The sequence below is a fragment of the Salminus brasiliensis genome, chromosome 21 (assembly GCF_030463535.1).
Source record: "Salminus brasiliensis chromosome 21, fSalBra1.hap2, whole genome shotgun sequence".
In the NCBI taxonomy this organism is placed as follows: domain Eukaryota; kingdom Metazoa; phylum Chordata; class Actinopteri; order Characiformes; family Bryconidae; genus Salminus; species Salminus brasiliensis.
The window spans coordinates 12,438,853-12,461,849 of NC_132898.1; the positions used below are offsets into that span (position 1 = coordinate 12,438,853).

Consider the following 22,997-nt stretch of genomic DNA (forward strand, 5'->3'; position numbering starts at 1 on the left):
GGAAAACACACAGGGGATGCCCAGGCTGTTGGGTTTTAGATCTTCCCTCAGCTAGACTTCTGTCAAAATCAATAGCCATACCTTTAATGACGCATCGATTAGCCCAACCGGGCATTTGGCGGTAACTCAAGGAGAGGCTCTTATTGCCTTTATCATAAATAAAGAAATAAAGTAGCTGCGAAGTAAGATCTCAGTCACTGCAGTAACTTTGACATGTACATTACTTTCTGTACATTACTTTCAGAAAGTCACGGCTCCACGGCAGTAGCGTAGGCTCATATTAAAGGAGCTGCCTTTAATGAAGTGCATTAGCGTGCGGTGGAATGCACAGCTTTAGCCAGATGAGAACATGAACGTGGGCTGATTGAATTTGTTCAGCAATTAAAGGGCGAACTAAGGAGGGGTAAGAGGGTGGGGTGCAAGCACAGAGCGTGGTGTTTACGTTTGTGTGTGTTTACGACATCAAGCAGATCAAACAGAAACCTCAGATATTACAATTGTACAGAAAGAGCATTTAATAAAGGCCTCAATAAAAATGCAGGCTGAATTTACACCTCATGCTGGTGGCTTGTGAACTCATTTGCCCCTCTCAACCCTCAACTATGAGGAGACGTTGGCATCATCATGACAGGTTACAGTGTACTTTTGGAACATGGGTATAGTAAGTACCTCTAGAACCCTGACTGATACGTTTAGAGGGAGCTCCTGTGTCGCATCCTGCGGTCAGTAGATATGGAAACCCATGAGCATTAAAAGATGTCAAGTTCAGAATCAATACCCTGTACCCATCGCTTTTATAGAACATTGTCATTTTTGTGGTATAATTTTTGCAAATTTAAGCTCAATGCTGGGGGCTTTATACCCCTCTAGCCCACGTCTGCCATGGAGCATAGTGCCAATATGTTCATGTTTATCTGCTCCACAAAGTCCTATTCCATTGGCAGTACTTCTTTACAGGGCATTTGCAAATCTGTGTCAGAAATGAGTGCAGCTTAAAGTAGCTGAATGCAATCATTAGAAGGCGTGTCCACAAACTTTTAAACATATAGTATCTATCCACATATATTATAAATAGGGCCATTTAAAAACTTCTACTGGCTTTGTAGCTATGTGGGGTACCACTTGCAACGTCATTTGTCATCAGTTTAATAATAGTTTAGTTTAGTTGCTAATTAACACGCTTTGTTCAATTTAAAAACTATAGAAGAAAGAAATATGAACATGCAAAAGTGAACCCAAAATATGTCATGAAATCATGACTGTAAAAAGCTGCTGTGCTGTGTTAGGAGTGGAGGAGAACTTCTCAGAATTCTCAGAATGCTGGTAGATCCCAAGTATCATAATGTTGCGTTTCTGCTGTTTCGCCCACCCCAGCACTGGCCTTATTTTATGACAGCACATACAAACACCTGTCAAGTCATTTTCACACCCCATGTTATGCAATATTAGAACAGTAGTGCTGCTTGTTGTGTGTAATTGTGCATTATATGAACAGTGAAAAGACACACAGGAGCGTGTGTGTGTGTGAGACACACTTGGCAGATAATTTGCCCCATCTCAGCTCAGAATGACTCAGCGCTTCATAGACGGATGTTTGATGCCTTCATGGCGACAGTGAAATGAGATTTTCATTTAGTTCTGCGGTTTTCTCATCTCTCAGGACGGCGCTTTTATCCGGAGCGAGACGAACACGTTGTTCAGAGTCTGGCCTCTAAACCATGATGAATGACGCTGTCTGAAAATGTCTCAAAAATTACCGCACTGTGTGTTCCTGTGAGACAGCTGCTGGGGAACGGGGTAGATACAGGGATTTGCCCTGTTGCATCTATTGCTGACGAAAATAAAACGCATGTAATTATTTTATATTTATTATAACTGTTTGAATTACATGTCTGAATGAACAGTTTCTGATCTAAACCACACTTGTGCTTGTAAGTAAAAGCGGTTATTGTTGCATCCGTCACATTTCTGCCATGGGTGTCATTTTTTGACATTGAAATAATCAGAATACGTCAGAGGTTCAGAATTACACCTACTGATGCCAAACTCATCATTATGTAATTAGGGATTTCTAAATGTATTTTTGCAACATTAAATGTATTTTTGAAACTGCACGCCTAAACACATAAAACCTGGCCAACACAGCACATTCTGCTTACTGTATACTGCATTAATGTATTTATCTGTACATTATTTAGGCTACATTTTTTTCAAAAAAAAAAAAAAGCCATCAAAAGACCTTTTCACATAGCTATACAATTAGCTGGCTAAGCTGCTATTACTTCCTATTTTTACTTCTAATTATTAATTACTTCTTATTGCTTGTTAGCTTCATTTTTACTTATTCTAATGTTATATAGTATGGTTACAAGCAAACCTTCACCTGACACTCAGAAAAATGAAGTAATTTTCTTTTGGCTTAAATGTAGGGTGACCTCTTTTTTTCCCAGACTGCCTTCTCACCACCACTATTGGTCTACATGTACTTGCATCTACATCAACCAGTTTGGTAAATGAGTAAATGTTTCTGTTTTAATGTCGATAACAAGGTTGCATGAACATTGGATTGCATGAGCTTGGATTCTACCTGCTTCCATGTTATTTTCCCTTTTCTTCTTCACTTATTCTAATCCTATATAGATTCTACAAGCTGAAATACACTTCCCAAATAAATGCCTTTTGATTGGTAATATGTACAATAGGCCCTACATTCCACTCGCTCTCTCTGTGATGTTTTTACAGACTAAAGCACCCTTAACAACTAGATAAATCGTTTTTAACAATTGTCTTTGCTGGTCTACGACTTTTGCATTCTACTCTAGATCTGTTTTCTGGAATAAAAAGTAGTCACAGATATGGGGAAAAGGGCCACCAACTGGCAACCCAGCTCTCGTTTTAATTTTCTGGTCCATGCTATTTCATGGGGCTGTGAATGAAGCAGCAAATTGAATGTAATGACTCAGAAAAGTCCACTTTAATTGAGCTGAAGAGCATGCTCTCAAATCTGCACCCTGCTGTTAAAAACAAAGGCTAATTATGAAATTACTTTGTTTAAATACAAAAAGAGATTGGATCCTATTCAAACTCAATTAGACACAGTGTTTCTTTTTAGCTTTAAGTACAAGTACAAAAAAGTAGTAAAGTTACTGATGTTGGTTGAAAGAGAACAGCTAGAACACAGGCCTGATTGCTAAATTAACTTCGGACACTGTCGGGATTTGCCCAGTTCCACCAGCAGCTCACCTGATTTACTTCAAAGATAAAGTGTGTGTGTGTGTGTGTGTGTGTGTGTGTGTGTGTGTGTGTGTAAGCAATAGATCATGAGAAGTGTGTGTTTATGTAAAATAATTATGTCAACAACAACAACAAAAAAAGGCGAAACAAATGCTAACATTAGAAGATTAAATGCTTTGTTCACGACTCAATTTAATATATTTCATCAGAGCATTACTGTTCACAATGTATCACAATAACACATAACCTGTGTGTTCTATTGCTCTTAGAGAATCCTGGAAAAATGGTCAAATCAGTTGTATTTCACACCTAGTTTACTCTCGTTCAAGCTGACAGAACGGCTACAGTAACTCAGATAACCACTCTGTACAACTGAGGTGAGTGGAAAAGCATCTATGAAGTCACAACACCACTTCACTTCTGTCAGCCCAGAACAGAAAGATGAGGTTGCAGTGGCCACAGGCTCACCAATATGAGAAAAAAATTAAGACTAGGTGGGAAAGAAAATGACCTCTATTCTGACTGGGTGCTCTTTACTGTGCTAGGGCTCCTTATAGCTCCTTATAACTTCAATGTAAGAGAGTGAACCTGCTGGTAAATACAATGGATGTTAAATGAGCTGTTTTTCATGAAAATTAGTTTATCTAACCTTTTTAAAAAAATTTTATATATATGAATTGTTAGTAGTGGGAATAGAATTGTTGCATCGAGGGTATGCACATGACGTTTCTGCCAAAGCACAAAACAGGAAAGAACATAGCGACATGCTAGGTTCGATTGAGCCACTCTACTAAATGTACCTGAAAATAGTTGAGAATACTCATTCACTTGACTTTGTGCTATCAGATATGAGGCTGATTTGAGTCTCAGTTAGCTGGACATTCCTGGCTACACATCTTTGTCCATGGGCTATTGGTTCTCTGGTAATTAGTTTGGACTGCTGTTGAGTCCAGCTGCCTTTAACGTGAGCAGACAATGTTTTATTCCCGCTTTTCTCTAATAAACGCAGACATGTTGCAGAATGTATTGCCACTCAGCCAGACGAAAGGTGGCGTGTCCCAGCGGGGATGTGACGTCAATGCATACTCTCTATTAACCTGTTTCAAAACAAAGAGGAAAACAGAGAGGCTTTTTTGTCAATGAGAAATCACATTCAGGCAAGGACCACAAGCAGCCGCCGATTGTACAGCACTGACTGTGGAATGCTCATTGATTCTGAAACTTGTGCATGCTGATTAAACAGTAAGCTGTTTACGCAGGAGTTGTCGTTTATGCCGGGTTTTCATGGGCTGGTCTAAGAGGCTTAGCAAAGCTTGAGTTTATCTTATAATTACCTGTCAAGCCGAGGTGCAGATGGCGAGTCTAATGAGGTGAAATAATGAGAGCTTATTTGCATTTCAATCCCTAAAATCACGTTACCTCACGCTTGCATTGCTTACTTTCGCTTGCGTCCTCCTGACGGCCCCTGGAGCGCTAAAGCTTTGCCCTACCTGCCTGAAATCTAGCTTTGGTTTTCTGGGTGTGCTATATAAAGTTCCAGGATTCATGGCAGATAGAGGTCAAAAAACAAACAGGAAACAATTAGTCCGCAAGTCAACAATAGTAGCAGCTCAGGCAGCCCATATCCAGTGTATTCATATTTTGCCCCCCACATGGTTCTCTTCCCAGGTTGTTTTTGGGACAGGGGCGGGGAATCAAGGGTCAGCACAGTTTGCTGATTTCCCTGCTCCAAGCCTTAAAGCATCATCGTTTAGCAAGCAAAAGGTAAAGTGACCTGCCGTCATGTGTATTTCACCATATATTACTAACGTAAGCACAGAACTGGGTTATTACTAGCAAATTAATAAGATGTACTTCATTAGACTGTAAAATGAAATGCAAGGACATTTCTTATTTTTCATCTTAGTCATGCTAAGCTTACGAGGAATGTGGCAATGGAAGTCCAGGCAATAGAAGCAAAAACAGGTGCAAGCCATACTATCTGACACTCTATCATTTAAATGCTGAAGAACCCTAACCATGACTAATCTTACTATTTATACCTTTGTAATAACTGTTCTATGATCATAAAAGCTACAATGGTAGTTAGCCTCAATTACGCTATGCTGTTCATTTGTGGTCGTTCTGACACACTGCAGTACAGTGCAGAAAGTGGTGGGGCGATATATTTCTATTGTTTTGCTGCATCATTACAGAAGAACTCACTTATCGCACAGTAGGAGCACAGAAGGATGCTGATGGTGGCATAGAGAGAGGAACCCCTCTAGCATCTGCACATACATGTGTTGAAAATTCTTAATACGGTTCTGAAAAAGTTGCATGAAAAGTGTCAACAGGATCGCATTACCACAACCTCTAGCAGCGGCAGTATTATCATGGCCTTTGACACACTGACATAAGCTGGGGTCAGACGGGGACACTTCTCATGGCCTGCCAGGAGAAGGCAGAAAGCTGGGAGTCGTCTCTCTAGTCTGGGCCTTAATCACAGCGTCCATAGCCGCCCTGACAATGAGCACTGCTCGTTACCACTTTTCACAGCTTGTGTAGCAGCCTGAAATCCAAATGTCACACAGGTTCCAGCAGATCTATTGCAGGTTTTGGTCTGATGAATGCTATAGTGGTCAGAAAGTTGGAGGACACTGAACTTTTCAAAACGCTTCTAATAGAAATGAGCAAACTTTCCTTATCTGTTCAGATCTCGTCGCAAAAACTGCCAAAAAGGAAGGGTTCTGCTCTTCTTGTAGCTCTTTAGTGTTCTGTATTAAACCATGACGTTTATATAGCTATATTAGCTATATTGAGCTATATTGGGTATTGGATTGGAGTCCCATCACTCCAGAGAACACTGTTGAGCTGCTCCACATGCTCTAGCCAACGCATGGCACCGGGAATGGTGACCTTGGGTTCATGTGCAGTTGTTAAAGAGCAGCCCATTGCAATGACTATGCCTTTCTGTAAAAAATTACTCAAGGTTTGTGAGGGCTACTGAACACCTGTATCAGCATTGGGTGAATCTTAAAATAGGAGCACTAATTCCTTGTGTACGCAAGTGCAGTCAGCCAATAATGTCACTCTGATCCAACATCAACTTCGTTCTGCTGATTCTCCAATAAACGCAAACAGCTCTGCGAGGAATAAAATCAAACTCTGATCTCAGAGGAGACGCTGGCAGCGAGCCCCAAAACAGGCAACATTTACCACCAAGAAACACGGAAACAGCTAACCTCCCACAGAGAGCCGAATGCCATTCATTAGCTTCAATGCATTTAATAAAACTGAGTGGCTCTCAGGGCCTAATGAATTACAATGACAAATCTGTGCTTTCAGACAATTACGAGCACCCTTTCCCTCCTTTCTCATGCACTGTACATACAGTAGATACAATACGAGTATCTGCAGCTGTGGAAATCTGCTGAAATATTACAACAAATACAGATTTGCATTAAAAAGTACTGAAGATTTGAACAGACTCCAACAGGCTTGGAGCACCAAAACAAACTGGTTGCAGTTTACAGAAGGGCAGCGGCATTCCATAGGCAATATCAGCCTTTCATGACAACTGACATAAACCTACATTAACATTTACAAAGGCTTCTTTCAACAAGAGTCAGCTGCCACAACACTTAACGGGGTAAAAAGACCTCCGAAGCGGCATATATAACCCCTTGGATAAACTGACGCTGGTTGGAATAAGCCTTTATAAATGTTTATGTAGATTTATGTCAGCTGTCATAAAAAAGCTTATGTGGCCTTTGGCACACTGCCCTTCAGTAAAGCGCTGCAGACAAATTCCAAATACATTTTCAGGTCGATAATAAGAGAACTTGATTCTGAAGAGAAGCTGATTGGATCCTCAGGAGAGATGCAATGGGCAGTGTGTTTTTTGCGCTCCATTTAAATATAAGAGACATACCCCAGAAGTCTTACAGAGAACACATGTAGTCCCAGAGCTATGTGGAAAGCAAAGCAGCGCAGACAAACCCACAGATAGTCAATATCACCCAGAATGAGGTACAAGAACCTAAAACTAAGGATGCACAACATGCAGCATGAATAATAACAACTACATAGGTTAAGTAGAACTTTCTTATTTTACAGTGAAACTACCCTACTCTACCGGCAGCTCCCTCAGTCAATCCCTCTTTCTCTCTTTTCCCCTCTTGTACGCACAATACTTTCTCTACACGCCACAAGTCCTCCCGCATGCACACACAGCCAGCACTACTAGCTTACCAGTTGTCCAGCTCCAGCTCCAGCAGAGACTGGCTCCTGTCTGATGTGCACTGCAAACACCACATGTTGCTTTTTTCAGTTTTTTTATCCTCGCGCACACCAGCATCGCTCTGCCAGGCCAATGCTCCTCATCAAGGAGAAAAAAAAAACAACAACAACAAAAAAAAACACTACCCGTCTTGCTACTGCCGACTGATCCGCCACCAAATCCTTCCTTTCCTCTTCCCTCACTCCCCGGCACTGTAGACGGGGCGAGAGGAGGAGAGAGGGAGAGAGAAGGGGAGGGAATTCCTTCGTCCGGAAAACTAATTACGGAGAGCGAGATGGCGGGAATATAAACGAGTCAGGACCAGGAGGAGGCTTTGGCTTGGAGTGAGAAAGAAAGAAAGAAAGAAACGGGAGAGGAAAAAGGAGGGAGGGAGAGATAGAAAGAGGGCAGAGAGATAAAGAAAAAGCAAGAGAGAGGGAAGAGAAAGCGAGAGAGAGAGAGAGAGAGAGAGAGAGAGAGAGAGAGAGAGAGAGAGAGAGAGAGAGAGAGAGAGAGAGTATGGATGAAAGCTGAGTATGAACAGGCTGTTAGTGGTAGAGTGTGAATATGAAGGCATGTTGGTTAAAAGCAGAGGGAAGCCCCTTTAGAGCAGCAGAGGAAGGGGGGCTAATAATAGCGTGATAGCAGGATGGATAGAGGCTCCTGGAGGAGCTAAGAAGTGGAGGAAACCTCTCTCTGTCCCCTGCCCCCACCCTGCGTATCTTTCTCCATCTCTCTTTTTTACTTACTCTCCCCATCTCTCTCTCTCTGAGTTGAAGGGAGGCTTCAGCTGCTGTTCTTGTAGGCCATGCTAAAGCCTCTACAGTAACATGAACCCTGTGTGTGTGTGTCTGTATGTGCACATAAATGTGTGCATATATACATATATATATGTGTGTGTGTGTGTGTGTGTGTGTCACAGACATTCTCCAGGCAACAGCCAAACATGGCAGTCACCTCCTCTCTCACTTCACAGACAGTTTACACCAGCACTGTAGAACGGCCAAAACTAAGACATGACCCTGAAATCAAACTGAAATGCTCTAGCTGGACGTTCCACCCCTTTCACAAAGCTGCCAAATGCTTGAAAATAGGAAGAAAGACATACTTCTGCAACACCCATGAAACTCTCTTTACACTTCCAGTGCAACTCCAAGCTCTTTTCAAGAGCAGGGCTGAACACAGTTGTAAAAAAAGGGCTAAAGCACACCCAGCTGTATTTAGAACTAAGGCTTTGAATAACATCTCTATAATCAGCCGTGTTTCTCCCTCCCATTTCCTCACATACGGCCTGCTGTTACGCATTTCCCCCGGTGACATCATTAGCTAAACAGTGGTCGTGGCTTGAGGAGAGAACAGATGCTATCAGGCCGAACAGAGTGTACAGTTTTTTTTTGGAGGGGGGGTGAAATCATGCTGTGACCTCCGAAGGACAGCTTGGGCACCAGAATGGAAGGACCCATGAGAAGTTATCTGATGAGACACTATGAGTTTTACTGTTACTTTTTAGACAAGAAAACAAGAACTAAGATTCTGCAGCAGTTAAAAACATACAGCAGTTATTATTGCAAATGCTTTGGTTGTATTTAGCTTCAGAACTCAACTTTAAAGGTCCCTGAAGTGCAGCCATACAACAAGTCACAACGATACACATCCCAATCTAGCCACCCACCAGCTAGGTCCACAGGGCTACCAGCACTGGGAGAGTGACGGCTAGCAAAACAGAGATGTTCTAAATAAATGGAAGTTCATAATGCAATAACGCATAATGCAAATTCATAATGCTCAACATGGCGTCTGTTTACGGATTTTGTCCTGCCTTTAAACAAAAAGGGCCAATCAGCTTGCTGGTTGCGCCGTGAAAGTAGGACTCCAGTAGTGCTGTAGCAGCATATCAAACAGCTCAACATATCTGGAAGACAATGCTAACCAGCACCATCCTGCTTATAGTATATAACTCCCAGCTATGGCAGACTGTGGCTTCACCAGGGATCAAACCTGTAATCTCCTGAGGATGGGACCAATGCTTAGACCAATGTACTACTAGGTCGTACAGCTGACTATTTAAACCCATCTGACACAAGAGGCTGCTGAAGGAAGCTCACCTACCAGAACACCTCAACTAAAGTAACTGCATTTGCATTCTAGAACAGCTGGATCTTCAACAGTGGACTGGTTGAGCATTACAGGCAAGGGATGAAGTTGGTAATGAAACAAAGTTATGCTAGTAAACCTCAAACTGTTTCCTACATTACATGTGCCTCGGACAAACGACTGTCAAGTCAAGTATGCTGAAGAAAAAGACAACCGAGCAATTGGCAAAGTCAAAGAATTTTTGGCGTCACTATCAAAGTATTTTTAATGGTACAAAGGGCCCCATGTCTTTTCCAATCTGTTGTGAAATGTGCAAGAACAGCTGGGCTTTTGCTGGTTGTTCCTTCAATGTAGTGTTTTTCAGCTAGACAGCTTTCTGCGGACTATATGGTGCTATTTCAAACTGCCAAAAAGAGAAAACTCATTTGTGAAAACATCTTGAAAAGCTAGACGTTCTCAGACTTGTCATGAGCAGCGCTACTCTCTTATCATGGCGGCCATGTCCCCGAGTGGCTTGGCTTCGTGTTATGCGGAGAGGTGATGGTGTTCTGTAATTAGAGCGAGAGCTTTGACTTGCTCCCCTGAGAGGGGTCTCTCATTTCCTCCTTTCCTCTGGGGCTTGTGCTCTCTGAAGATAGATGAGGAAGGCCCAGGGAAATAAGAGACAGGACAAGCGACCCAAACAACTGTGCGTTCGGGGCAGCCGGTAGAAGTTAGGCCTTCCCAATATGGACAAAAGCACTGCACTGCGTTTGCAATAGACCTTGCTACAGATATGAACAGCTCAGTGATACACGGGCATAGTTTACACTGGAGATTTAGCTCAATCACCTGTACTTCAGGTCTACTCTTAATGGCCAGCTGTCAATTTTAATTACGCTACACCCATTTTCAGAGTTATTCTCCACTACGTTCTATGTTTACATTAGCCTTGGGCCAAACTGCCACAACCAACAGAATAAATGAAATTTACCACAAGAAATTAAATTAAATTAATTTTTACACTTTTAAAAAATCATAAATGTAACACTGCACAGTCACCTTCCATGTCACCAACTTAAAATCTGGAAAAAAGAATGATCAATTGGATATTAAATCAATGACCAACCCCCTCATTAAACATTGCTATGGCTTAAAAAACAAACAAACAAACAGGTCTTTTAAAAAGCGGGGCAACTTGGTACCTTTTTGAGCCACCTGACAGAGTTAATTACCAAAGTCCTTAATTCTACCCACAGCTAAAAGGCTTGTGAAGCAATAAAGCCTCTCCAGCAGCAGTTCAGGGTTGATAATCTCATAGTTAGCTGACCACTTGGGCAATGCTGAAATAGCCTGCAGTTGTAGAGGTAGGAAGCTAATTACAGCACTTTTTGTGTGAAAGTGTGAATTGGTGTCCCAAAAGCAGGCAGAGTTCATTTTTACCTCAGTTTTAGAACTTACAATATTTTTGTTACTGTGCCTTTAAAACCATCTATTTACTCGTCCCTCTAACTGCTGATCTGCTGCCCTGAACTGTGCCTTGTCCAAAAACGCAGGAATACTAATTACTAATACTAACTAGTTTGAGTATAAAGTATTTAGTACAGATACAAGCAACGACAGCAGGAGATAAAATACTGGTGTGCAGTATGTTATTGGGACGTAGCCTTAAACTTATTTGGGAGAAAAAACAAAAACACAACAAAACCTTGAAGACCTCTTAAACTTCAGCCTGAATGGATGGGGCTAAACTGCTGCAGGCTGAAGCTTACTGTCCATGTATGGACTGTATGGTGAATGGTACACTAATTCCAGAAAAAGAGAGGAAATGTGCTTTTCCATGACATGGGAAACACTGAGGTGTTTATGAGCAGATGACCGCAAGACACGGACAAAATACCCCACGAAAAAATGACTCACTAAATTGTAAATAATATTACGTGGGGAAAATGAGTGAATCGCTGTGAGTCAAAAATACTCTTTAGGCTGTTTTCTAAGAACATGCACTTAGACTTAATGTGACGAGCTTTGCAGGTTAATCTTAAGGGTGTGTTGAACTCATTTACGTGAAACTTGTGATTATGAAGGCGAGTCGTGCCTGCGTGTATTCCTGACAGGCAAAAGGCTCCAATCCTGATTGAAAAGCAGGCTTTCTCTGAGGCCTCTTGACACCTATGGCACTTTCATCTGTTCCTCAGTAAAGGGCAATGCAGGGTGCTAGGCTCCTACTGCCTTCTTGCATCGACTTCATTTCTCCCAGGATAGTTCTGGTCTCATGTCACCATGTCATTGGTATTCTCAACAATATGCAAGTATGTCTCCATTCAAATCTTTCAAAATTCCAGTGCTCAACAACTGTGTTTACCAAGGACTGCCATCTCTAACTTGTTTTGGTTACCATGGTTACAGGATGCAAGGACACTACCATTCATAACATCCAATGGTATGGGCCTCATTTAAGGTATGCTGTTCTTGACAAAAGCCCTAATAAAACATGTACCTCAGTTTCATGATGTGTTTTTGAATGATGGATGCCACTGTCCTTGTAAATTCAACAAATCCCATATAAGAGAACACTGGCGAGTGTCAGAAGTGTCAAACACTTTGTAAAACTGTGGGTTCTTTGTAAGAACTGTTGATGAACGAGGACCAATGATTTCAATACAATGAACTGTGGTTGATATTTGGTTGCAGGTGATGGTGTTGTAGGGGGGTGCACATGCGCTAAACAGATTGCTTCAGTTTGAGAATTTACAAATCTGGTCACCCTATCTCCAGCCCCAAGGCACCCCCCCCCAACACCTGTTTCTGGGGCTCTAAAAGCCACCTCTCACTTTCAATCCCACTATCCCCAGCAGCTGCCACTTATCAAGTCACCCCAGTGCTGCAGTGACAGGGCCGTCTGGGCTGAGAGACATCAGGCAGCCTCCTGTGAACCTCAGGGAGGCGCCGGTGCCAAAATGTCTGCTGTGTCATTCCTGTCCCAAACTCACCTTTTTCTGCCCTCTAAAACAGGACTGCCATGTTTAGAACTAGTCGAGGAAGTTTGATTATGGGGGGAACCCGTTGTTGCTTAGAAACAAGAACACTCTGAAAATGCTGTACAGTGTTCGTATGATGCATGGACTCATTCTGGCAGACTGCTATACACTACAGGAAGTGTAGGGGGCGTGCCATTCCATTAGGCTTGTTACACAGATGGACTGCCAGGGTGTTTTCCCACCATATTGGTCAAAGAACCATTTTTGGGCTACTTTCTAAATGTATGTGGGGCCCAGAAAAAGGTTTGATACTTTCACTGCAGACAGCCAAATGATAGCTAATGAATATGCCTTCTATAATGTATTTTATATTGAACGCACACTGATCCTGATATTAATTAGCTGGCATCCTCTGCCAAGACATAATAAGCTACAGTTGTAAAAGGGCAGAAAAAACCTGATTATGCTAAACTTCATTTAGGGCATATGTGCATGGAATAACACAAAAACACACGTCTGTAAGCAGACACAGGCAACTATCAAGACATAAGTTTGCACATGGGTGATCAGAGTATTCATGAGTAATAAGAGTTATTGGAAGATTTTCAGATGCGATTTAGCGTATATAATATTACTGCTACTGCTATTAACTCATATTTAGAAGGACACGGCCTCATTTGTTTACATTTGGACATCGTTTTTATTTAGTTTTAGCTTTTAGTGCGTAGGTTTAAAGCAAACTTTGTTGTTGAGGCTTTTTGATGAACCTGGCAACCCTGGCAGCACAGATTGAATGACAGAATGATGGTTGCAGCAAAACAAGAGGAAACCACAATAACGATAATGTTTCAGTTGAGAAGATTTATCTGATTCATCCACCTGATTGATCAATGAATTATAGAAATAGTTATTATCTGCAGCCCTCCTTTAACTCGGCACATTCAGGACACACTGTCTCCAAACATACATAACTTCCAACACCATTAACAAACCCCACCTCAAATGAGCTTTCCGGAACTGTCGGTCTGTACTGTCTGTCATATATCCTTGTGAAATCTGAGGGCAGCTCTACATTACATCTGCAGAGTCATCTGCACTGCCTGTCCATTAGGTCAGTGCATGCAGAGCAAAGTTTGGCTTTGCTTTGTCATTGCTTAGTAGACAATCAGGGGAGAATAGACACCAGACATCATCAGATCCAATCAGATCAGGGATTTAGCATTAGTGACCCTCCCAGACACTGAGGCAGCACATTGCAGATCACAAGCAGGGCTGTGTATTAGGAAGAATCGTGGTGATACAGAGCGTATTATGACACAGGGGTTATGATACAATATACTGCCATAGCAAGGCGATACACTGCATTTTTTTTATCAAATGTTTAGAAAAAACATTCAAATACAATCAAATCCTTTTTTTCCAAAATTTTTGTAGAATGCCTTCCCTGGACAGTAGAGACAGTTACTCCAATAGAAGCAGGATATACGTTTTTATTAATTTATTTTTTTAACATCCTTGATTTCAGAAGAAAACTTTTGTCCATATAGTGGCAGTCCAGGTTCAGTTCAGCCTGCTTCCTCACCTAGATGCATTTGGATGGAGACTCACTTTTCCCAAGCCAGAAAAAAAGTAAATCTGTGGCAAAGATTTGTCTGTGTTTGTGGCAAAGTGTGAAAGAAGTCACAGAGGGAAGCTCTTGCATGAATGTGCTGTTAAAATAGTCAGACGATGACAAGGTCACTGTGCTTGGCCTCCAGATGCATCGAATGCTTCCGTAATAGGTTGATGATCTCAGACTCCATCCTCTGACCAAAATGCCAACTCAACAAGGTTGCTTCTTTGAAGTCGAATCAGCTATTCTATGTTGAAAGGAGCTGAACGAAGACACTGGCGTCTGCAGTCGTCACCCACGCTATAATCTGAATGGCTGCAGAACAATAACAGCAATTACAAATAGCGCAAAATGATTGTAATTGCCATCCTTAGGCACTCAGAGTGGGTTTACAATGAACCTCACCCCTCGTGTGTGCGTGTGTGTGTGTGTAATTACACAGGCTCCTAACCCGCTGGTTAACCTCTACTGCTACGGTACACACTCTCCAAACATGTTGGCGTGTTTTTCTGCAGGGCCTGCTGCACACAATTTACCTGCCTTCTGCAACGGCCTTTAAACTGCTCCCTGCTTTTCCCAGTTTGATGCCCAAGACGGATTTAACAGGCAGCGCTGGAACAGCAAATTTACTGTGGCACTGCTTCAAATACCGGTCGTTCTCAAACATCCATAAACAACACATAAAAGAACGCACTGTTAGTTGTTAGTTCAATGAAGTCATAAATAGTTCTCATCACGCAACATCCCTTCCCAAAAACCGGTGGTCATATGCAGGCCTGATCCTGCGCTACGTGGCTGAGGCGCTAGCTCTGCTACAAAGCCTTCAACACCATAAAGCTATTTTCGTGTAGCTCTTGACTGAAAGTCACGTCCTGTAGGAAGAGCCTGGGCAAGAATTTGATTAATTCTTGTGGAGGGAGAGCACTGTTGACTTGCTGCCGTGTCCCCTGGCTTGGTTCCTGGCTTACCAACCCGACCCACCCCACACGCTCAATGCTAGCCACGAGGATAAGCAGAGTGGACGAGCTTAAAGCTTGCACTTGGCTTCAAACCAACAGGCCTAATCCCTGAGCTGCAGGCTCCTGACCACGTGTGCCAAGCAGGGCAGGGGATTAAACCCGCTAACCACTGCAGGCCAGCACACTCAGATCAAGCTCTCACTCCGGTTTCAAATACCAGAATTACCCAGAGTGCAGATAAAGATCTGCATAGCGGAAGGAGTTCATTTTTGTGAGGGTCAGTCATGGTGGACGGCTTTTAGAGATGCTTATCTTATCTTATCTAAACCATGCTGCCAGTAGACTACATATTAGCTAGTTTATTAGAGACACACATACTGTATGGTCCGTTTTGGACCCCAGGACCACTGTTTGGCTTTAGATGTTCAGTTGGTGGACAATTCTCAAAGCAGTGGAGGAAATGAGGTGTTAAAAACTACAACCAGTGCAGCATTCACTAACAGTTCACTTCCTTGTCCAGAGTCATTGTTGTATTGTATACAGTAGAGGTGGTTCTTCTCTTTAGAGGGACTTGGTGAAAGGGCAAATTGTGCAGTGCAACAAGTAAGCTAGAGTTAGTAACTGTAAACCTGCAAAAAAAAAAACAAAACACTTATTTGTGGATATAACTAATAAAATGGCCAATAACCGAAAGAACAATGTAGTTGTACCTAATTAACTCACTGAAACCCTATTCAGACCAATTCAGCAAACAAATCCTGTCTTTTTTGGGTTTTGAGTGGCTCAGCAGCATAAATGCGCCACCACTATGGCCCGAGTCTCAATCCCGAGCCTGAATCCTGAGCCATGCCACTTTGCCATCAGCGACCAAGGTCAGGGAGAGCACAATTGGATGTGCTCTCTCCAGGTGGGTATATTGTGGTCTCTTCTCTTATCACTCTTAAAGCAATGTTGGCTGGCACAGGCATCTATTAGCTGGTGAGATGGAGTTGAGGCATGTCCTTATCCTTCTACTGTCGGAATCATTGTTTTATGTTGTAAAAGACTTTGACTTGACTATCCCTGTACTCTGTAAACATGTCAGAGAAGCGTCCAGTGATTTGCAGCTCATCTCCCCTGAGCTCAGGCCGGTAACTCCGAGCCTGTGCTTTCTGACTGATGCTGGGCATTGACCATCAGCCTAAACACACCGCAGGGGCTCATCAGCCACCGATGGGCAAACACAGCAATCTGGAAACACTTGAAGAGGAAGTTCAGAGACCGAGTAGACCAGCAATTACTGCAGTCCTGCTTTAAACAAAGCCTAGAGTCAGACCAGGTGTACTGGGGCAAGAACACCACCAGAATATACAGGACAGGAGTTTACTCCAGGATCAGGACCATTTAAAGCATGCCATGTTTTACTGCAATTCAAACTGACAATCATATCAAGTCCCACTGGTTCTTTACCATCACTGGCAATTTTCTTGATTCAGAAAATCCTTTAGCTAAAATGCCTAGCTTCACCACAACAGTCAAGATGTTTTGACTGACAGCAGAAGAAAGATGTTCTAATCACTATTCCTGTTTGTTTCTGCCATCTCTCAGCAGCAGACTGGAGCTGCATCTGCTGTACCTCATTACTGAGAAAGACAGGAAGTCTGGCAACTTCTCCTGTGGGCCTCAAAGCTTTCTCCACATAATACTCAGCAATTTCAACTGGCCAGAGAGTGTCATGACTCAGGCTAAACCTCAGATTTCAAGCTTTTTGCATTGTTATGTACATTTAAGACTCTATGAGGAAGCAGAACGTCTCCAATCAAAGGAAACAGAAGGCAATAACATGCAGATAGGCTGAGCTGTTGCCTCATCTTGGTCTGCAATGTCTTCTGACTCATTGTTATTTGGTAAGGACATGAGAGGAAATTAAGCCTTTCTACATCTCCTTTATCTGTTGCCCACAGGTTCAGCCTGAAACAAATCAGGCTGTTTGACAGGTCCAGCACGAACAAGCTAACACCAGTGAACGTGCTCAGACGTTTTGCAGGCTCCAGACAGTCCCTCCTGCCCAAAATGCCACGGAGATTCAGTCTAAATAAACAGAAAGACGTGGACGTGTCTCAGTTATCTCCCTGCCTGTTTCCTCTCCCACAGAAGGGACAGAAGAGTGCCATCTGGAGGCTAGATATCAGCCCTACAGGTCTCTACCTCTCCATCTCTCTCTTTCTGCTCTCTGTAAGTCTAGATGGATTTCTGTAGACTGGAAGGGCCTGGAGACTGGCAGGCATCCCGCAAGAGGCTGGGACGGCACCCAGCTGCCGGATATATGAGCCGCAGTCAGCCATTATTTTAGCAAGACAGGAAGAAAGAAGACGACGAAGTAAATATACACAGATCAGCCATAACATTAAAACCACCGACAGGTAAACTGTATGACACTGATTATCTCGTTACAATGGCATCTGCAACAGGGTAGGAAGGGAAGGACCGTTCTTGAAGCTGAGGTGTTGGCAAATAGACAAGGATCTGAGTTACTTTAACAAGGGCAAAATTAGAAGGCAAGCTGGTGGAGGCAGTGTAATGCTCTGGGAAGGTATTGCAGGAAATGGTTACAAATCTGCTGTGAAACACTCTTTTACAATGATTTCTCAAAACGTCTATTTTACAATGCAGAGGTACCTGTAGGGCGTTCTAGAGTCTTCAAAGAAAACTGTAATGCACAAAAATCTGATCAATAACATGATTCAATGTTCAATTCTTTGTGTATGTATGCGTACGTGTATATATATATATATATATATATATATATATATATATATATATATATATATATATATATATAACCATTTACACAACCAACTCATTTGTACTCTCCCTTATTACATGTAATTCACCCAACATAGGCACAAAATCAGCCACCACCTTTTTACAAAATGCTGCCGGCAACCATTGTACTCAGAGGAAGGCGCAGTGTGCGCAGCTTTCAGGTATTGGCTAGCAGACGTCCATGCTGGCCAGTATTACACTGAAGTGATGTGGGGTTAAAGAGAGAGAGCCATTTATCCACCTGGAAGGCGCAAGGCCAATTGTGCTCTCTCAGGTGCCGGCTGCAGATGGAAAATTCATAAAGGTCTTCATGCACAACAGTTTGGTTTGTTTTAATTGTTGTTCACATTCCCAAACAATGAAATGTTTTCTTTAACACATTTTAAAAATGTTTCTTTGAACATAAAAAAAAAACATGCACATAAATGACCTGATAAAGAACTTTATGATAGAACGTTAGAGCTCCATCTTCTCTCAATAAGAGTCAGTTCTGGGGCAGAGGTTGAAGTGATAAAAGTCTGAATCTTGCTCCTTAAGACTTCAAGGTTGTTTTATTCACCAAGGCCAAAAGGGATCAAAATATCTCCTTTCACACAGAAGGAAATACAGCCTGCCCTGCTGAATTGTCCTCCTCACAGCAGCCAGACAGGTCACTGCCAGGGAGCTAGTTTCAACAAAATAGGGGAGTAGGTCTAAAGCCTGTGCTAAATAGATTCAGACAGAAAGGTAGCCAGCCAACAGCAAAATTCACAATGCTATCTGGGTTTAATTTGACACAACAGTGCAACTCGAGGCTTAAGTGAACAGTATAAAGGCAGCATTGCCAAAGAAGCTCTGTGTCCGGGGGACAGAGAAGAGAGAGGGGAGCCTAAATCTATAACCCTACATTGGATGTGCCTTTACTTCTATCAAAGTACCAAACATCTTCGATCAACCTTCAACAAACTGAACATTTACAACAATTGTTTTAACCAGCAATAAGACGCAGAAAGATGAGCAATAAAAAAAAAGTTGAACCTACCTCTCTCAAGCTGTCAAAGCCCTTTAAACTCCAGAGCTTTTCCCAAAGCCTGGTTCAGTCTGCACTTCATGAGACATTAAAGCCCCTGTAAACTCATGGCCAGCTCCACATGAGAGTACAGGTTTCTCTGTGACCACTGCCTTGCCCCTGCACCTCCTCTACTCCACACTTTTGCCCCGTGGCATGAGTGGACACACTGAAACTATTGTGCCGTCTTAGCTCAGAGCGCTGTTTGCCTTGGCAGGTGGTATAAAGGCTACCTTTCTGCTGCCTGACCTGCGGCAGAGTTTCCAGCACTGCTCAGAACAGAGAGTGCAATGACAGCCCGTTTGCAGAAGTGTGTGTCAGTGTTTGTGTGTGTGTGCGCATGTGTTACATTACAGGATGGGAGTGGTGGCTATAACAGCTGACTCCTTTCTGCAACTTTAGGCTAATTGTCCGATAAGTCAGATAAATTCCAAAATGATATTTTGGTTTCGTAATGATGTGCGGACAGCATCCCCCCAGGATTAGCACGATTATGTCTGACATGATGCAACTGGAATGATCAGAACATTCCTGTCTGAAGGGACTAAAGCAATAGTGAGGCAAAAGACAGCAGAATGAATATATATGTAAAAAGATCTAGGCATTAAAACTACACTAATAAGCATTGTTTATTTATCAGTCCTGCTGTAAGGCACAACACTATGTAGCATTTTTACGTTAATCCTCCTAACCCTATATGTAGGCCCACACCTCGGGTTCTTCCTTCTCCAACTACTTTAATGTCAATTTTCATCAGTTTTGAAGCCCCTAAAATAGACCTCTGTGGGACTCCACCAAATATGTGAAACTATTATCAATAACCATGGTTGGTGTTAGGGATAATGAATGAACCTAGGGTTTAAGAGGCCTCTGTTGATGCTACTCTGGGCTCTGAACACTGCTAACTGCACTATGAAACTTTGGCAAAGTGGGCAGGACAACACTAACTGTGTAACTCGAGTCATATTCATGTACAATCCTGTAACAGTACTCAGTACTCTACCGCCTCTGTCTACACACTTCTTTCACTTCAGATGTCAGTCCTGTATCTGTCAGCTTGTTCAGAAATACATGTGTAAAGCTTGTCCTTTATTGGTGGCTCAAAGCACAAATTACACTTCCCGGCCAGGAGCGGGTCCAGGAGCTAGAAATACCAATTCCCACATAATCCGTGTCTAAGGCTGTGCCTTGTTCACTTTATAGTGCACTATTTTGGGGTTCCGTGGAATATCCATAATTCGTTGAGGAAGGCTGATGTTCCGATTGTTTATGCGACACACAATCTGCTGTCACAGCAATGAGCTCACAGACCTAACAGCGTGTAGGAAATCATTCACTACCTTGTGGAATTCTGTCCCTATACTGCCCTACATAGTGATAGGGATTTTTGCATGTAGGGAAGATGTGAATAGGGCAGATTAGAACACAGCCATAATGTTGTTTTAACTGAAATCAGGTGAGCCGCTGGTGGAACTGAACAAATCCATACAGTGTCTGGAGTTCACAGAGGTGCCTGCAACCAAACCTGTGCTCTTCGGACCAGCATATCCAGAACTTCACTGAACTATTGACCCCTATAAGTGTATGTCTGCATTTATTCCAAAGTTAGAAAGTCTTGCCTTGCTGAAAAACAACAGCTTAAGCCAGCATTCAAAGCTGGTATATGTTGGTCTAGTGCTGGCTTAACTGGTCAGCCAGCAGAGTCATGCTGGTTGACCAACATACCAGCATTCACAACGCAACATATAATGTTTGTTTTTTTTGCTGGTGACCAACTGCGCTGGTCTGAGGTGGTTTTAGCAGGATATTACAGGCAAACAACTGTTATGGCTTCCTACACCTTTTCCACAGCACTGTGTAGTATTTCTGTCCTAAGAAATCATCATCCAAATTGGCAACTTTTGTATAACATGCACGGGCCTAGTATTTTACTTTGTGGAATTTGTAAGAGTTTATGTACCATAACAGTGGTAATGCATGTTTGCACAACCATTTTCCAACCATTTTCTATTTTCTTTATCCCTTACTATTAACAGGCTGTTCTAGATACTGTAGCTTTAAGGCTGGTATATGTAAATGACCCCTGTTCTGACCGGCTGCTTTGTATTGCGCCACAAAAAAAAAAAAAAGCAGTCCAAAAGTGCTTTATAACTGATAGAAATGAGCAGATAGATTCTGTGCATGGACTGGGGGGTGAATGGATTCTGAAACTAACAGTGTTTAGTGAAGAACATCAGTTTTCATGATCTAGGCCCTTTAATATTTGTCAACAAAAACAAACATGTTTACTGTAGACAATTATCATTCAGCATATACTGTAGACGTTTGATCAAGCAAACAGATTACTGTGCTTCCTCACAAAGAGGCACTTCATTACACACCAGGTAGACGAGGAAAAGCCTAGATATCGATTTATGACCCACCATTACAATGTGGAATTGCTTGATAATTGATGAGGCATCACTTTTACTTTTTAAAGGCAAGTTATCAGAACTTATCCGAACCTCCCCCTGCCTAAGGGACTGGAACCACTCTCGTTAATCTACATTCACGCAGACCAGACGATACAGTTTTTCATAATAATGAGTCTAAACTAAAGAGTTATATGGCCGTTCGCTCTGGAACCATTCAGGGCCTCACAATGGGCGGCAGATCAAAAGCAAATTTCACTCACATGTGTGGCGCTTTTCTGACAGAGACCTTTGTCTCTGTTCCGAGGCACGTGTCAAAGTCATTTTCTCCGAAATATGAGGAGACTCTGAAGTATTTTCAGCTGGAGCGCTCGCCAGGCCCCACATTCCCGGAGTGGAATGAGTGGAAGAGCTGAAATTCGGATTCACTCAGATAACCTTTCTGCACGTTACATTTCCTTACCCGCATAAGCAAACAACAGGTGAGAGACCTTGCATGACGGCGCACGTGAGGAATTTGTGCGTTGCATCACGGCAGGTGTCAAAGCAGGGCAGATGTCATCAGTTCTGCAGAGGAAGTTTGTAAGTGTACAGAGCTAGGCAGAGTAGACCTATACTCAAGTAAAAATCCAAAACCCCTCCAGTAGGGGGGCTAAAACAAAAAGCTAAAGCTCTGGAGTTTCACTTTTGAAAACTAACCTTTTCGGGAAGAGGTTTGCCTTAAGATTAGAAAAAGCAGTCCAACTATCTTTGGCTACGGTTGCTATGCTAGCTTTTTTCTTTCGCTTTTCTTCTATGTAGTGCCTCACAGTGGAGTTACAGGCGTAGATCTTGCTTTAGATTTGGTGCTAAAACCAGGTTGGCTAAAAAGAGAAGAACATTGTCTACCCGAAAACCGAACAGGCGGATGAAAGTGTACAGTTGACCAAAATCGACATCCAAATTAACTGACCACTAATTTAATAGTCGGTTACTTGGTGACGTGATCGTGCTCTTCTCACGCCAACTAGATACAGCTTGAGACGCATGTGAACCGCAGATTACTTTTAACCACCAGTGTTGAAGACGCAGTCACTAATACAAACAAACAAAGAGTGTAAAATAACAAACGGTGCAGTAACACAAAATACTTTCAATCTGAAAGCCATTTGTCTCCTTTTTTCTTTTTTTGGTAATCCGCAAAAGGATAGGAACAATTATTCATGCCCCCACCCACTTTTGTTACGTTATTGCTGCTACCTTGCACAGATTTGAACTACATTTAAAAGCTGATAGCTAAGAGTTGTTTGGTTATTGAGCGATTCATAATCTGAATAGTCGATTATTTTACTAGCAAAACAGTTTTGTCCCAGCCCTAGTGTACAGAGCTAGGGTAGTAAGCTGAATATGGCCGCTCAAACTCCAAAAAACATACTAGTAGGGATAAATCCAAAGCAAAATGCTAGTAAAAGTAAAAGAATAAGACCTGAACCAACAGAATGAACAGAAGTAAACTCAAACAGTAACAATAAAAATAACTGAACAAAAATCATCTCAGTTAATAACTGAAAAAAAAGACTAAATACTAGCTACCCCCACCACTACACAAAAGATCCTGTTCCCAGTAAAGCATG

The 22,997-nt window shown here is 42.3% G+C and overlaps 1 protein-coding gene across 7 annotated transcripts in view; it reads right to left on the reverse strand.

Moving 5' to 3' along the window:
- The window catches only part of iqsec1b (IQ motif and Sec7 domain ArfGEF 1b), a 286,544-nt gene that overhangs the window by 36,319 nt on the left and 227,228 nt on the right, over positions 1 to 22,997 (reverse strand). Inside the window, exon 1 of one of the 7 annotated variants that reach the window (XM_072666405.1) lies at positions 7,468 to 7,713. The exons of the other annotated variants lie outside the window; for them this stretch is intronic. Within the exon in view, the coding sequence (XP_072522506.1) occupies positions 7,468 to 7,532 (65 nt within the window). The 5' untranslated portion in view covers positions 7,533 to 7,713. Of the gene's footprint in view, positions 1 to 7,467; positions 7,714 to 22,997 lie in introns of those variants that run through there. 7 annotated transcript variants of the gene reach the window in all.